Raw genomic sequence first — 14,831 nt, forward strand, 5'->3', positions numbered from 1 at the left:
AGATGGAGGCTGAGGCCTGGGAGGGTTGTTTGGAGGACTTGGAGATGGTAGGTGCTGGGAGATGGCAGATGAAACTGATGGTTCCTCTGAGCATGAAGGACCTGACTCAGGCTCAGGCTCAGGTTGAGTTATCCCTACTCCTCCATGGATGTCAATACCCCCACTAATGCCATCTGAAGCACTTGTGCCAAGTATTGACAATGCCTTTTCTTCCTCTGCTGTGAGAAGGGGGGACTCATTGGTCCCACCACCAGTTTTTTAATTGCAATCCTCTGCAGTGCCCTCTTCCTTTTGCCAGGCTTGCAAAATCCTGCCACTTCTTGTGGACCTCCTTCCTGATCTTTGAACACCCCTGGTTGCAGTTAGTTTGGTAGCAATGTCCTCCCAGATGTATTGTTTTTCTTTATTTGTATGGTGTCCTTTAAATCTGTTAAAAATAACATCTTTGTTTTGCTCTATCTCCTCTAAAAGGACATTAATTTCATCTTTTTGAAAGGTATCTTTTCTTGATTTTTTTTGTTCAGCCATTTTGTCAGTGCCTGTATTAGGTAGGTGCTTTATATAGACCTGTCTTGATTGCTAATCCACAACAGATGACAATTATTAGGTTAAACGTTCAGAATACGATTCCATATAAGGTTATATTTCAGCACTTCTCAAATGGACAGCGACTCTTAAGTAGCACGTATAGCGCGTTCTGTTAAGTGCATTTTTGGGAAACGCGCGTGGAATTGCAGCGAGCGTTCGTAACCTTGCACGTAGAGAGCACTCTTAAGAGATAAGATACATCGTTATTGGGGAACCCGGCCCAGAACAGAGTCCTGACCTTAACCACATTTAAAGTCTTTGGGATGTGCTTGAGAAGACTTTACGGAGTGGTTTGACTCTCCCGTTATCAATACAAGATCTCGGCCAAAAATTAATGCAACTCTGGACAGAAATAAATGTTGTGACATTGCATAAGGTTGTCGAAACAATTACTTGACGAATGTGCGCCATAATAAAAGCTAAAGGAGGTCTAACAAACTATTAGAGTACGTGACTTTTATTTTTGGCCAGTCAGTGTATTTAAAATATACACTCTTTCTGTTTTGGGAAAATGGACCATAAATATTGATGATTCATCAATATAGGACATACATCAACACAAGAAAATAGGCCTTGTTAAATTATTTCATGGGGTCTTTAAAGGTGCCAATAATTTGAAGGACAACAGAGAAAATGTAACTCCTTCTCAGTGTTTTATCCTTTAAAGCCAAATTTACAACAGTCAACTAAAGCATTAAGCAGCATATATACACTCACCTAAAGGATTATTAGGAACACCATACTAATACTGACCCCCTTTCGCCTTCAGATCTGCCTTAATTCTACGTGGCATTGATTCAACAAGGTGTGAAAGCATTCTTTAGAAATGTTGGCCCATATTGATAGGATAGCATCTTGCAGTTGATGGAGATTTGTGGGATGCACATCCAGGGCACGAAGCTCCCGTTCCACCACATCCCAAAGATGCTCTATTGGGTTGAGATCTGGTGACTGTGGGGGCCATTTTAGTACAGTGAACTCATTGTCATGTTCAAGAAACCAATTTGAAATGATTCGAGATTTGTGACATGGTGCATTATCCTGCTGGAAGTAGCCATCAGAGGATGGGTACATGGTGGCCATAAAGGGATGGACATGGTAAGAAACAATGCTCAGGTAGGCTGTGGCATTTAAACAATGCCCAATTGGCACTAAGGGGCCTAAAGTGTGCCAAGAAAACATCCCCACACCATTACACCACCACCACCAGCCTGCACAGTGGTAACAAGGCATGATGGATCCATGTTCTCATTCTGTTTACGCCAAATTCTGACTCTACCATCTGAATGTCTCAACAGAAATCGAGACTCATCAGACCAGGCAACATTTTTCCAGTCTTCAACTGTCCAATTTTGGTGAGCTCTTGCAAATTGTAGCCTCTTTTTCCTATTTGTAGTGGAGATGAGTGGTACCCGGTGGGGTCTTCTGCTGTTGTAGCCCATCCGCCTCAAGGTTGTGCATGTTGTGGCTTCACAAATGCTTTGCTGCATACCTCGGTTGTAACGAGTGGTTATTTCAGGCAAAGTTGCTCTTCTATCAGCTTGAATCAGTCGGCCCATTCTCCTCTGACCTCTAGCATCAACAAGGCATTTTTGCCCACAGGACGGCCGCATACTGGATGTTTTTCCCTTTTCACACCATTCTTTGTAAATCCTAGAAATGGTTGTGCATGAAAATCCCAGTAACTGAGCAGATTGTGAAATACTCAGACCGGCCCGTCTGGCACCAACAACCATGCCACGCTCAAAATTGTTTAAATCACCTTTCTTTCCCATTCTGACATTCAGTTTGGAGTTCAGGAGATTGTCTTGACCAGGACCACACCCCTAAATGCATTGAAGCAACTGCCATGTGATTGGTTGATTAGATAATTGCATTAATGAGAAATTGAACAGGTGTTCCTAATAATCCTTTAGGTGAGTGTATACACACACACACACACACACACACACACACACCGATCAGTCACAACATTAAAACCACCTGCCTAATTTTGTTTAGGTTCCCCTCTTGCTGCCAAAACAGCTTTGACCCATCAAGGCATGAACTCCACAAGACCTCTGAAGGTGTCCTGTGTTATCTGGCACCAAGACATTAGCAGCAGATACTTTACGTCCTGTAAGTTGCGAGGTGAGGTCTCCATGGATCGGACTCGTTGGTCCAGCACATCCCATAGATGCTAAATTGGAATGAGATCTGAGGAATTTGGAGGCCAGGGCAACACCTTGAACTCTTTACTCCTCAAACCATTTCTGATCAATTTTTGAAGTGTGGCAGGGTGCATTATCCTGCTGAAAGAGGCCACCAACATCAGGGAATACCGTTACCATGAAGGGGTGTACGTGGTCTGCAACAATCTTTAGGTAGGTGGTATATTGCCCCGAGCATCAAACTGCCACCGCCAGCCTGCATTCTTCCCATGGTGCATCCTGCTGTCATCTTTTCCCCAGATAAACGACGCACATGCACCCGGCTGCCAAAGTGATCTAAAAGAATACATGATTCATCAGACCAGGCCACCTTCTTCCATTGCTCCGTGGTTCAGTTCTGATGCTCAAGTGCCCATTGTAGGCAATTTCAGAAGTTGACATGGGCACTCTGACCGGTCTGCAGCTACGCAGTCCCATACACAGTAAGCAGCGATGTACTGTGTGTTCCGACACCTTTCTATCGTGGCCAGCATTAAGTTTTTCAGCAGTTTGTGCTACAGTTGCTCTCCTGTGTGATCCGACCAAACGGGATAGCCTTTGCTCCCCACATGTATCAATGAGCCTTGGGTACCCATGATCCTGTCGCCAGTTCACTGGTTGTCCTTCCTTGGACCACTTTTAGTAGATACTAACCACTGCATACCGGGAACACCACAAAAGACCTGCCGTATTGGAGATGCTCTGACCCAGTCGTCAAGCTATCACAATTTGGCCCTTCTCAAAGTCGCTCAGATCCTGATGCTCGCCCATTTCTCCTGCTTCCAACACATGAAATTCAAGAACTGACTGTTCACTTGTTAATATATTTCACCCCTTGACAGGTGCCATTGTAACAATATAATCAATGTTATTCACTTCACCTGTCAGTGGTTTTAATGTTGTGGCTGATCAGTGAACATACAGTATATATGTATATATACTGTATATAATAAATGTCTTCGTGATAGAGTTCCAGAAACAATTTATGATTGTTTGTAACAATTTACATAATTTCCCACTAATCACATACAGGCACCAAAACAACATAATTTCCTCAATTTTTCTCCACTTTTTAGATTCCCAAACTGGCAAATCTGAACCCAGAATCCTTGAGCTTGAAGAAACATACATTAGCAAAGGATTGCAGTACACTGTATCACTGCATCATCTGTGTCAGCAAATTAAATGAAGGTCTCGCTTTCAGCTAGAAAGGCTCCTCAGGGGCTTAACCCTGGTTTAACGTTCACAGGTCATTCTATAAGCAATGAATTTAGAGTGATGTAAGGCTCTCAAGTGAATCAGAGATTACCGCCAATATAGAAGAAGACCTCTAGAGTCTGTTTAATGTTAATTAATCTATAGTCAAAATCTGTTCTCCTCAGGATATAAGTGTGCGCGCGAGTGTGTGTGCAGTGAGTGAAAGCAGATCGGCTAGATTACATCAAGCACTGCATAATGGCTGTGGCACCTGTGGTGTGTGTTGTATCTGGAAATTGACACTGATTTTTGGCAGTTCCTTGTCATGCTCAATTGGTTACTCATGTGTTTCCTTCTCTGTGTAGCATTTTTTTGGCCCAGCTCATTCTGACCTGCTCACACACGCAGTTTAACTGCATATATATCTGACTAACATTCTGACCACAATCTACTATTATAAAAAATAACACTCATTAGTAAATTGCTGCTTGGAGAGCTAGTATAATTATGTTTATTGGGAAGGTTGTGACCTAAAGGGAAGTTAATGTATTCCTTTAACAGCACAGTGATGTTTCCCTGTAATTGTCTGCCAGTCACTTGATGTTTTTTTTTTAAGTGCAGTGAAATAACTAGAGATGGTGTCAGCTCCCCAGAGGGCAAAAAAGGGTTATTAAGGTACAAAGACATATTTAACACCCACCTGTGAAACAGTAAACTAAAACTAGAGCTTGACGGCACCACAACTGCAATATATCTTGATGGTTTACCAATGGAAAACACATGACCAAAATGTTTAAATCTTAATATAACCCGTATTTCATTTAAAATAAATAAATCAATAAATTTTCCTTTATGGAAAATGTTTTACTTTTTCCCTCATCTTGCAAAATATTCAAGCTATACATTTTCTTTTATCAGTAAGTGTGTTACTTGGGAATCAAACCTATGACCTTAGTGTTGGCAGCGGTAATGTATCGGAACATTCTTCATTCTCAGGATGGTCTCAGGATGCTTCACTGTTGGCACGACATGGTAGAACTCATGGTAGAGTTCACCTTTTCTTCTCCGGACTATTGATTTTCCAGATGTCCCAAACAGTCAGAAAGGGGCTTCATCAGAGAAAATAACTTTGCACCAGTCTTCTGCTGTCCAATCCTTGTATTTCCTGCAGAATTTCAATCTGTCCTTTACATTTTTGTGGCTTCTTTTCTGCCCTTCTTGACACCAGGCCATTGTCCAAATGTCATCACCTCAACCTGCTGCCAATATTGAGCAAGCTCTGCACTGGTGGTGACAGAATTCCATAGCTGACTCCTCAGGAGACAGTCCTGGTGCTTGCTGGACACTCTGGGACATCCTGAAGCCTTCTTCACTGCAGTTGAACCTCTCTCCTTGAAGTTCTTGATGATCCAGTAAATGGTTCTTTCAGGTGCAATATTCTTTGCAGCAATTTCCTTGCATGTGAGGCCATTTTGATGCAAAGCGACGATGGATGCATGTCTTTAATTTAGTAGTAACCATTGCTAACAAGAACACAATGATTGGAAGCACTTCTTCCATCCTTTTATAGCAATCATTCTGCTCTTATAATCCAGTCAGAATGATAGAGTGATTTCACCTGACTAGTACTCGTTCACACTTTCCCAGCTGCTGCTGATATGATTATTGAAATTATGTTAGCTTGTCATTTTGTGCCAGGGCCAAAAAACAGTGAAAGTTGGGTTTTTGTGATAAAGTAAATATTTTTGGCCAATTAAGCTTTTTGCAATTATTTAAAATGCATCGGATCACTCATCACAATATTGTAGAAACAAGGTGAATCAACACCACATCATCTGAAGCAGAAAACACAACATTTCACTGCCAATACTTTTGGCCATGGCTGTACATTTGGCAGACACTTTTATCCTAAGCAACTTACAATACATTTAAGATGTACATTTTCCTTTATTAGTATGTGCGTTCTCTGGGAATCGAACCCATGACCTTTGTGTTGCTAGCGGCATGCATCTGAGCTTTTTTCATTCTATTTTTGAATTTATGCATTTCACGGATGCTTTTATCCAAAGTAACTTATAATGCATTCAAGCTATACATTTTTTTTTCTACAGTACCTTGCCTGGGAATCTAACCATAACCTTAGTGTTGCCACGTACTTTTTTCCATTTATGCATGTGGTAGACGATTTACAATTAATTCAAGCTATACATTTTCCTTTATCTGTAAGTGTGTTCCCTGGGTATCTAACCAATAACCTTTATGTTGTTAGTGCAATGCATCTTAGCCTTTTCAATTTTCTTTTTTCATTAATGTATTCCGCAGATGCTTTTAACCAAAGTAACTTACAATGCATTCAACCTATACATTGTATTTTATCAGTGGGAATCCAACCCATAATCTTAATGTTACACCGGAGCTTTTTTTATTCTCTCATTAATTTATGCATTTGGCAGACAATAAGTTCAACATCTCCAGTAGCTCATTCCGTAGTATTGACAAATCATCAATAGTTATAGTGGACTGCTCTGAATTATGGTTTTAAAGATCTGTAATGTTTGTTGTAAAACTTTGTGAGGGTTTATGTTACCGTTAATGCTTTTACAAGTTATTGGTGCTGATTTTCTTTGTTTTTACAGCAGTCTCCTGTACAGTTCTCCGCCGTACCTGCAGCATATCAAAGCCTTGCAGGAAAGGGCCAAGTCCAGGAAGTTCTGGCGTGCACCGAAAGTGAGGGCGTATTTCAGCGTCTTTCCATCTATGATGAGAGCAAAGTCGTTTTCTTTGTGCAGAGCATCTCCCAGCATGCTACAGTGATGGCTAAGAGTCTCTCTGGTACCCTGCACACAAACATATAAATTAACTGGTAAGTTTTTATTAACACTTGCAAAAATAAATTAAAGAAAAAAATCCCCAGATGGACTGATTTTGTCTGTTACACAATTAAAGGGGGAAATTTACTAAGAACAAATTTTGCCCACTGAAGCAATGCTTATTTTCACATTGTTTAAGCAACCAATTCACTAAAGGTATAATGAAAATTAGGTAATGGGGCAAACAAAACCAAAACATTAGTGCTGAAAGTAACTTGGTTGGTGCAAGTTCTCACTGAGTGCTAGGTTGTGGAGGATGGAGCAGACTACCGCAATCTGGCACACTTTACAGGGACTGCACAGCATCACTAAACCACTGCAAACCAAGCACCTCAATTGGCTCTTTAAAATGGATAAAGTGGCTAGACAGCATGGCACATCGGAATATATATGCTCTAAATCGATCATTTTATGAATTAGGCTACAGTTGTCATGATATCTTTTAAACAAAATGAATTGTACTGCCAGCTTTTTGACACACAAATGCAAATTATTTAGTTGCGCCTCTTTTACTTGTAGCATTTCAGCACAAATACCTGCATCTTATTCATGCTCTATTTAAATCATCTGTCTGTAAGTCACTGACATTCTTTTCAAAGCAAACTCTGTCAGTGAATTTTTGTTTGTGCTGCAAAAAAGACAATGACTTAATATAAATACAGTGCAGTGCTTCTGCAAAACATTTTTATGGATTTGCCCCCAATTGTGCAACTGACTAAATTAGTTCATATATAAATGTTTGAAGAACCTCTGCATTCTCAATTCATTTTGATGGAAACCTTTAATGCTATAAATCCTAAATCTGTTGAACATCTGATGAAACACCACACAAACATTTAGATAGTTCCCTCTTTTTCCTCAATGCCAATGCAATCAAACCCAAAAATAACAGAATTTCACAGTAGCAGATTTACGTCTGTTTATTGTCAATGCATGGGGGCATCAAAGTGAAAACACGCATATGGTATGCTTCATTACGGAGAGAGGAATAGTGAAGCTGGGTGTGATGTTTCGTTTGTTAGAACAAGGCCTTTCCGTGGCCCTGACCAGGAAACACAGGGAATTTATCCTGAGTACTAGCAAAACTGCAGACCACCCTCTTCACCTTTTCTGTTAACAGAATCTGAGAGCATACGTCTGGGTTTATGGGTTATTTTGGAGGAATGTCCTGTCCCAGCTGCATGGGCTCAACTCGGGAGCCAGGAATATATCTGTGTGTTGATTAAACCTGGAAGATTTTAATCAACACTGACTGGGCCACAGAAAAATTAGGACCTTTGACTTGACCTGACTGTTTCTTTTTAAAAGTTTTTATGATGAAAACTGTACTCTCAGCAGAAAATAAACCTTGTATTAAAAGGGTGTTATTGTAAGGATTGGGGGATGTGTGGGAGGACGGTTCCGTGTTTGGATTAGAAATGCTGCTGCACTCCATATAATTTCCCATAAAAGTGTTGCGCGGTTCCTGCCTCTCATGTGCTGGAACGATAGGGCACTCATAAAAAGCAGTCAGAATCCAACGAGTAGAGGGAAAACCTCTGGATCACAGGTCTAAACACAACTTCCCCTTCTGTCGCTCTCTCCACGTTGTGTCGGAGAAGCGACACTAGGGGTCTCTCTTGAGCGCCGATATTCACCTCTGACCTATTGAAAAGGGCCAATGGGAGTTGGCAGTTAGTATTTGCATACCCCGCCCCCGCATATGGGTACTTAAGCGGGGCAAATACGGAAGTTTAGTCAGAAAATTTCTTGGGAGCCGATGGTCTGTCTGCAGTTTGCTGCGAGTTACACACCACATTAAAACGTTCCTGTTTCCTCTGACGATCTGCATGCTGTTGGATCTTGACGGCGCACAACAGCGGCTTTCTCCTTTACATTGCACGGCATGCATTGTTGCCCCTGAGCGCTTCGACAGCGCAGACACACACACACACTGTGTATTAAAAGAGTAAATTCCTATTAAAAGAGTAATTTCTCTAAAAGAGCAAAACACAGCGGCGCTGAACGTTCTTTTCAGAACGCGTCTTTTTCAAGATGCCCTTCCGCCCCTGTGTTGTTCCTGGATGCGGTAGAGTGCTCTCTGCTTCAGACGGCCACAGGCGCTGTCTCGTGTGTTTGGGCCGCGATCACACCGAGACGGCGTTTGTGGATGGTTCATGTTCTCACTGCGAGAACATGACCATGACCACTTTGCGGTCGCGGCTTGCTTTCAACAGAAAGCAAGCCACCCCAGCTGCACCCCGCATTGCTCCTTCTTCCCATGGGATTGAGGATGATGCGGTTGGCGCTGGGGGCGATTTGGGGGCGGCAGCAGGTGCAGTTTCGCCGGGTAGCCCCCCGCGAACCTCCCGTTCCCCGACACCCTCGCTGGTCCCCGTCCACGCTTGCAGCGATAGCGGCTCACCTCACGGCCCGGCTGTCTATCCTCCCGAGCCCGAAGCAGATGAGCTTGCCGCTGCATCGGAGAGTGTGATGTCTGATGCCGAGGACTCCCCTGGACTGCCGCCTTCGGGCCAGCAGGCCCAGGCTGAGGCCGACGCTCAGATGTCTGACATGCTTTCCCGGGCCGCCGTAAGCGTGGGGTTGGATTGGAACCCTCCATCCTCCCCACAGCCTTCATGGTTGGATGACTGGTTCCTGGGGGCAGCGCGCCGTTCGCGGCCTCTCATCCCCCCGGTCCCGTTTTTCCAGGAGGTGCATGACGAGCTGACGTCTACGTGGAGAGCCCCGCTCTCCGCCCGTCTAGGTGCCACCCGCTCCACTCTCACCACCCTCGACGGCGGAGAGCGCCACGGATACGGGCGATTCCCCAGGTCGATAGGGCAGTTGCGTACCATCTATGCCCGGTAGCCCTACCTCCTGGCGTGGCCGCCCGTACTCCCATCCAAGCCCTGTAGGACAACATCCTCGCTCAACGCGAAGGCCTACAGTGCGGCTAGACGCGCTGCCTCCGCCCTGCATGCGATGGCCCTCCTGCAAGTCCACCAGGCCAAAGCACTCAGAAACATGCACTGGGGTGGACCTGATCCTGATGTGCTGCAGGAACTGTGCTCAGCGACCGACCTCGCCCTGAGAGCGACGAAGGCCACAGCGCAGGCACTCGGACAGGCGATGGCCACCCTAGTGGTCCAGGAACGCCATCTTTGGCTCAATCTGGTCGAGATGCGTGAGGCCGACAAGAACCGCCTCCTGGACGCACCTGTCTCTCAGACTGGCCTTTTCGGCGACACCGTCGAGGACTTTGCCCAACAGTTCTCCGTGGTGAAGAAGCAGACGGAGGCCATCTCTCAAGCATCATGCCCCGCCGCAGACCTGCCGCTACGGGCCCTGCCCTGTCTGCCCGCCGAGGGCGCCCCCTGCGAAGAAACCAGCTCCTGCTCCGCCTCAACCCGGGCCCAGCTCTCAGCCCCAGCATCGAGCACCCCGCAGGCGGCGCACGCCCCCTGTCTCACGAACCCCCTCTAGGACCCGGAAGGCTCCCAATCGTTCCTGAGACAGCCGACCCAGAGCCGAAGACGTTAGCTCCGGAGGTGGTAAGACCGCTCCGTCCCCTGGTGGAGGGCCGGGAGGAGAATCCTTTGTTTTTTCATTTGCCACACCCCCTGACGGGGGCTGTGGTACCCACATTCTCAATAAGAGCTATTTCCTTTGCCTCTGGGTCACCTGGCCCGCAAATGCCGTTCTCACGCCAATCTGCTTTCAGATTACGACAGTCCCGGTACACCGGACGCGGCAATCCCGCCTTCCGCCTGCCCACGACTGTCCCCCGGCCGGCCGGTTCAGACGAGTCCAGAGGACGCCAGCATCAGACCTCCTCCTCAGTCACGAACCCGCCCCCTGCCGGGTGCGCGGAGCAAGGTAAGTGCTTTGAGTCTATTCTCAGCACCTCAGCCTCAGGCCGAGACGAAGCCGCCCGACGCTGCATTACCTGTTCCGCCCCGCTGGGTACGTCCAAAATACTCGTCCCTTTGGTGCCCCTAGCGCAGAGCTGGGAAGCGTGGCTTTCGCTTCCCAACGCATCACGCTGGCTGCACCGGACCATTCGACTTCGGTTACGCAATTCAGTTTGCCCGGCTCCGCCCCTTCAGGAGCGTCCGCTTTCCGCAGTACACGGCAAGCATGCCAGTTCCCTGCGCACGCGAAATCAAGACCCTCTTAGCCAAGGGCGCGGTAGAGCCCGTCCCTCCAACCGAAATGAGGAAGGGTTTCTACAGCCCTTACTTCATTGTACCCAAGAAAGGCGGCGGCTTACGACCAATCCTGGACCTGCGAGTTTTCAATCGGGCCTTGTTAAAACTCCCGTTCAAAATGCTCACGCAGAGAAATATTCTGGCTGGCGTTCAGCATCTAGATTGGTTCGCAGCGGTAGACCTGAAGGACGCGTACTTCCACGTCTCAATTCTGCCACGACACCGACCCTTCTTACGGTTCGCGTTCGACGGCCAGGCGTTTCAGTACAAAGTCCTCCCCTTCAGCTGGTCTCTGTCCCCTCGCACCTTCACGAAGTTCGCAGAGGCGGCCCTTGCCCCGCTACGAGTAGCCGGCATCCGGATTCTCAACTACCTCGACGACTGGCTCATCCTAGCACACTCTCAAGAGTTACTATGCACACACAGAAACCAGGTGCTCCGGCACCTCAGCCATTTGGGGCTTCAGGTCAACTGGGAAAAGAGCAAGCTCACTCTGGTTCAGAGCATCTCTTTTCTCGGGTTGGAGTTAGACTCAGTCTCAATGACAGCACGTCTCACGAGCGAGCATGCTCAGTCGGTGCTGGACTGCCTCGCTTCCTTCAAGCCAGGCACGGTGGTCCCTCTAAAACTTTTCCAGAGGCTCCTGGGGCATATGGCGTCCTCCGCAGCGGTCGCGCCGCTGGGGTTGATGCATATGAGACCACTCCAGCACTGGTTCCAGACTCCAGTCCCGAGACAAGCATGGCACCGCGGCATGCATCGGGTAAGGATCACCCCCGCCTGCCTCAAAACACTCTGACCCTGGACAGACCTCTGCTTTTTACGGGCAGGAGTGCCCCTGCAGCAGGTGTCCCGACGCGTTCTGGTCACGAACGACGCCTCCCGGTCCGGGTGGGGTGCCGTCTGCAGCGGGCACACAGCAGCGGGCCGTTGGAAAGGGGCCCCGCTGCGTTGGCACATCAATTGCCTGGAGTTGCTGACCGTCCTTCTTGCTCTCAGGAAGTTCTTCCCGTTAGTTCGGGACAAACATGTCCTCGTGAGATCGGACAGCACCATGGTGGTGGCGTACATAAATCGCCAAGGCGGCGTACGCTCCCGCCACATGTCACAACTCGCCGTCGCTGCGAGCCACTCACATCCCCGGCAAGCTCAACGTCATAGCGGACGCGCTATCACGACAATGCCAAGGGCACCTCCCTAGCAGACATCTGTAGAGCCGCGGGTTGGGCAACACCCAACACCTTCGCAAGGTTTTACAACCTCCGCTTTGAGTCGGTTGCGTCTCGTGTTTTGTCAGGTCCGAGTAGAACTCGGTAACACACAGACCGACCGGCCGGGTGGATCGATTGCGCCCAGCGCCCTTTTCCTGACGTCAAGGTAAAGTAGTGCGCCTTCTTCCCAGGGCGCCCCACTCCGAGTCGGGCCCCTGACCGATTCCTCCCCAGCCCTCCGGGTCCGCGGTTCAGCGGAGGAACTCGCCGACCCAAGCCACTGCGGGTACCCTGATGGCTACCCTGTACTGGTATAGGTGCTCTGCAGGTAAGGCCTCCTGCGCGGACTCCCCCTGTGTGTAATTCCACGGTTCTGTCCCCTTACGAGCAGACTCCCGTGTCTCCCTTAGGCAGTTACAGCTGCCCCGGTCGCCGTGCTGTAGCAACTCCCCCCTTTCGAGGCTGGATCTACCACCGCACCATACTTTCCACACGAGCCCTAAGACGGTTGTGTGACGTGTCTACCACTTTTCCTCCCCAAGAAAAAGGGCAGGTGTGGTCTCCGCAGGGTCTGGGTAAGACCCCCTTCCCTATATGCGTGTAAGGGCCCCGGCCGTGATTGCTCTATGCGAGAAACATAGAGAGAAAAGAGGCCCAGCCAGGCTAGCCCATTCCCATGTTGGCAAACATCGCCTTGTTCCCCTCCCAGGGTAACTAGAAGGATTCCGATGTTCTTATGGGGCATTGGGGAAGGGTACGTGCAGCCAGGTACAGACGATGCGTGGCACTGGATGAAATCCCTGCCCGCCTCTGTATTGGCAGTTCACGTACACGGTTCAGCGCATGGCAAGATTGGAATGGGTACCCTAGTGTCGCTTCTCCGACACAACGTGGAGAGAGCGACAGAAGGGGAACGTTTGGTTACGTATGTAACCTCCATTCCCCGAGGGAGGGAACGACACGTTGTGTCTTTCCTCCGCCATGTCGCTGAACCGAGCCACTGTTGTGGCCGGACCATTTCCGGCTCCTCAGAAAAATCCTGACTAGACTTCCGTATTTGCCCCACTTAAGTACCCGTATGCGGGGGTGGGGTATGCAAATACTGACTGCCAACTCCCATTGGCCCTTTTCAATAGGTCAGAGGTGAATATCGGCGCTCAAGTGAGACCCCTAGTGTCGCTTCTCCGACACAACGTGTCGTTCCCTCCCTCGGGGAACGGAGGTTACATACGTAACCAAACGATTACTACAACACAGTAGCATGTAAGTGAGAACGCAGGAGAAAAAAAAGAGAGGGGCTGTTCAGACTGGATGCATTCTTGTGATCAAATACAAAAACATCATTTAAAAAAATAGAGCACATGCACAAAAGAATGCATCTTCCAGAGAGCAAGTAAGATAAAGATATTTGTAACAGAACTTTTCATTAGGTTTGTATATGTGAAAATGGGTTATTCATAAATCGTTATGGTTCTGACGTCACAATCATGAGTACAAGAGAGTGCCCCTGATAATGTAATCCAGTGGGCAATTACTACCCCTTGATTGAAAAGTTAATTTCTGACACTACAAGGTGGCAAGGCAAGTCAGGCCACACAGTGACCATATTCGTAAAATAATTAGCAAAATCATACAAGGTACAGCTCCAATCTACCTGAATGGGGAAAGTCTGAATGCTTAAATGGTAAATATCCATGTATATATTATATAAAAAAATAAAGTTTAGGAGTTTTCAGTCTTTCCCCATTATTTATATATATATATATATCTCAAAATATCTCAAATCAACATTAAAATCAGACAACAATGGAATATACTACTACTTTATCTTAAATCAGGCAAATGAAAAAATAAATAAATAAATAAATAAACTTACAGGCTGGTTCAGCTAATGCTCATTTATCCCATTCACACAGTGACCCATCTAATTCTATAATATCTATGCAATAACAACCTTAAAAATCTCTCAGAATTGTGTGTAAACAAACCCATACATGTCTCTATCTGCAGCTCCTGTCCTTCAGCTATCCACACATGTGCATAAAAGAATGTGCATCACACACACACACACTGTGCAAGTCACATAGCATTGTGCAGAAAACTTAAAGAATACTTACGTTTTTTTTAAATGTATTGATTGAACTGTTAAACAATGAAAAACAAAACGCAAACAAACAGAATTAACATTTAAACCTCACAACCCCCCCCCCCCCCCCCCCTCCAAAAAAGACTTGCCACATTTCTCCACAAACAGGTCTAAACTCCCCAGTCTTCTGAATGCCCCCTCCTCAAAAGCTGCCACCCTGGCCATCTCTGAACACCACTGGGGCAAAATATAATCTGAGAGCCCAATACCTCACACATAAAACTCTGAACCTTCAACCAAAAATCTTGGATCTTAACACATCCCCCAAAAACATGGGTTGTGCCTCCATCTTCTGACTGATTTGTCTTTAGGACAAATCCTATGCATTCTAGAGGGGGTCAAATAGACTATGTAAAATCTTAAATTGCATAAGGAGAACCTTTGCATCTCTAGATGCAGACTTGATGTTATTTAGCCCACACTCCCTCCTCAATACCAAG

At 46.7% G+C, this 14,831-nt stretch overlaps 1 protein-coding gene across 2 annotated transcripts in view; it reads right to left on the minus strand.

Moving 5' to 3' along the window:
• LOC127660235 (phospholipid-transporting ATPase IA) overlaps positions 1-14,831 on the minus strand; it is a 199,093-nt gene that overhangs the window by 59,404 nt on the left and 124,858 nt on the right. For both annotated transcript variants that reach the window (XM_052150366.1, XM_052150365.1), the window contains one exon: positions 6,639-6,811. In XM_052150366.1, coding sequence (XP_052006326.1) covers positions 6,639-6,811 — 173 coding nt within the window. The remainder of the gene's footprint in view (positions 1-6,638; positions 6,812-14,831) is intronic.

The sequence above is a fragment of the Xyrauchen texanus genome, chromosome 19 (genome assembly GCF_025860055.1).
Source record: "Xyrauchen texanus isolate HMW12.3.18 chromosome 19, RBS_HiC_50CHRs, whole genome shotgun sequence".
In the NCBI taxonomy this organism is placed as follows: Eukaryota; Metazoa; Chordata; class Actinopteri; order Cypriniformes; family Catostomidae; genus Xyrauchen; species Xyrauchen texanus.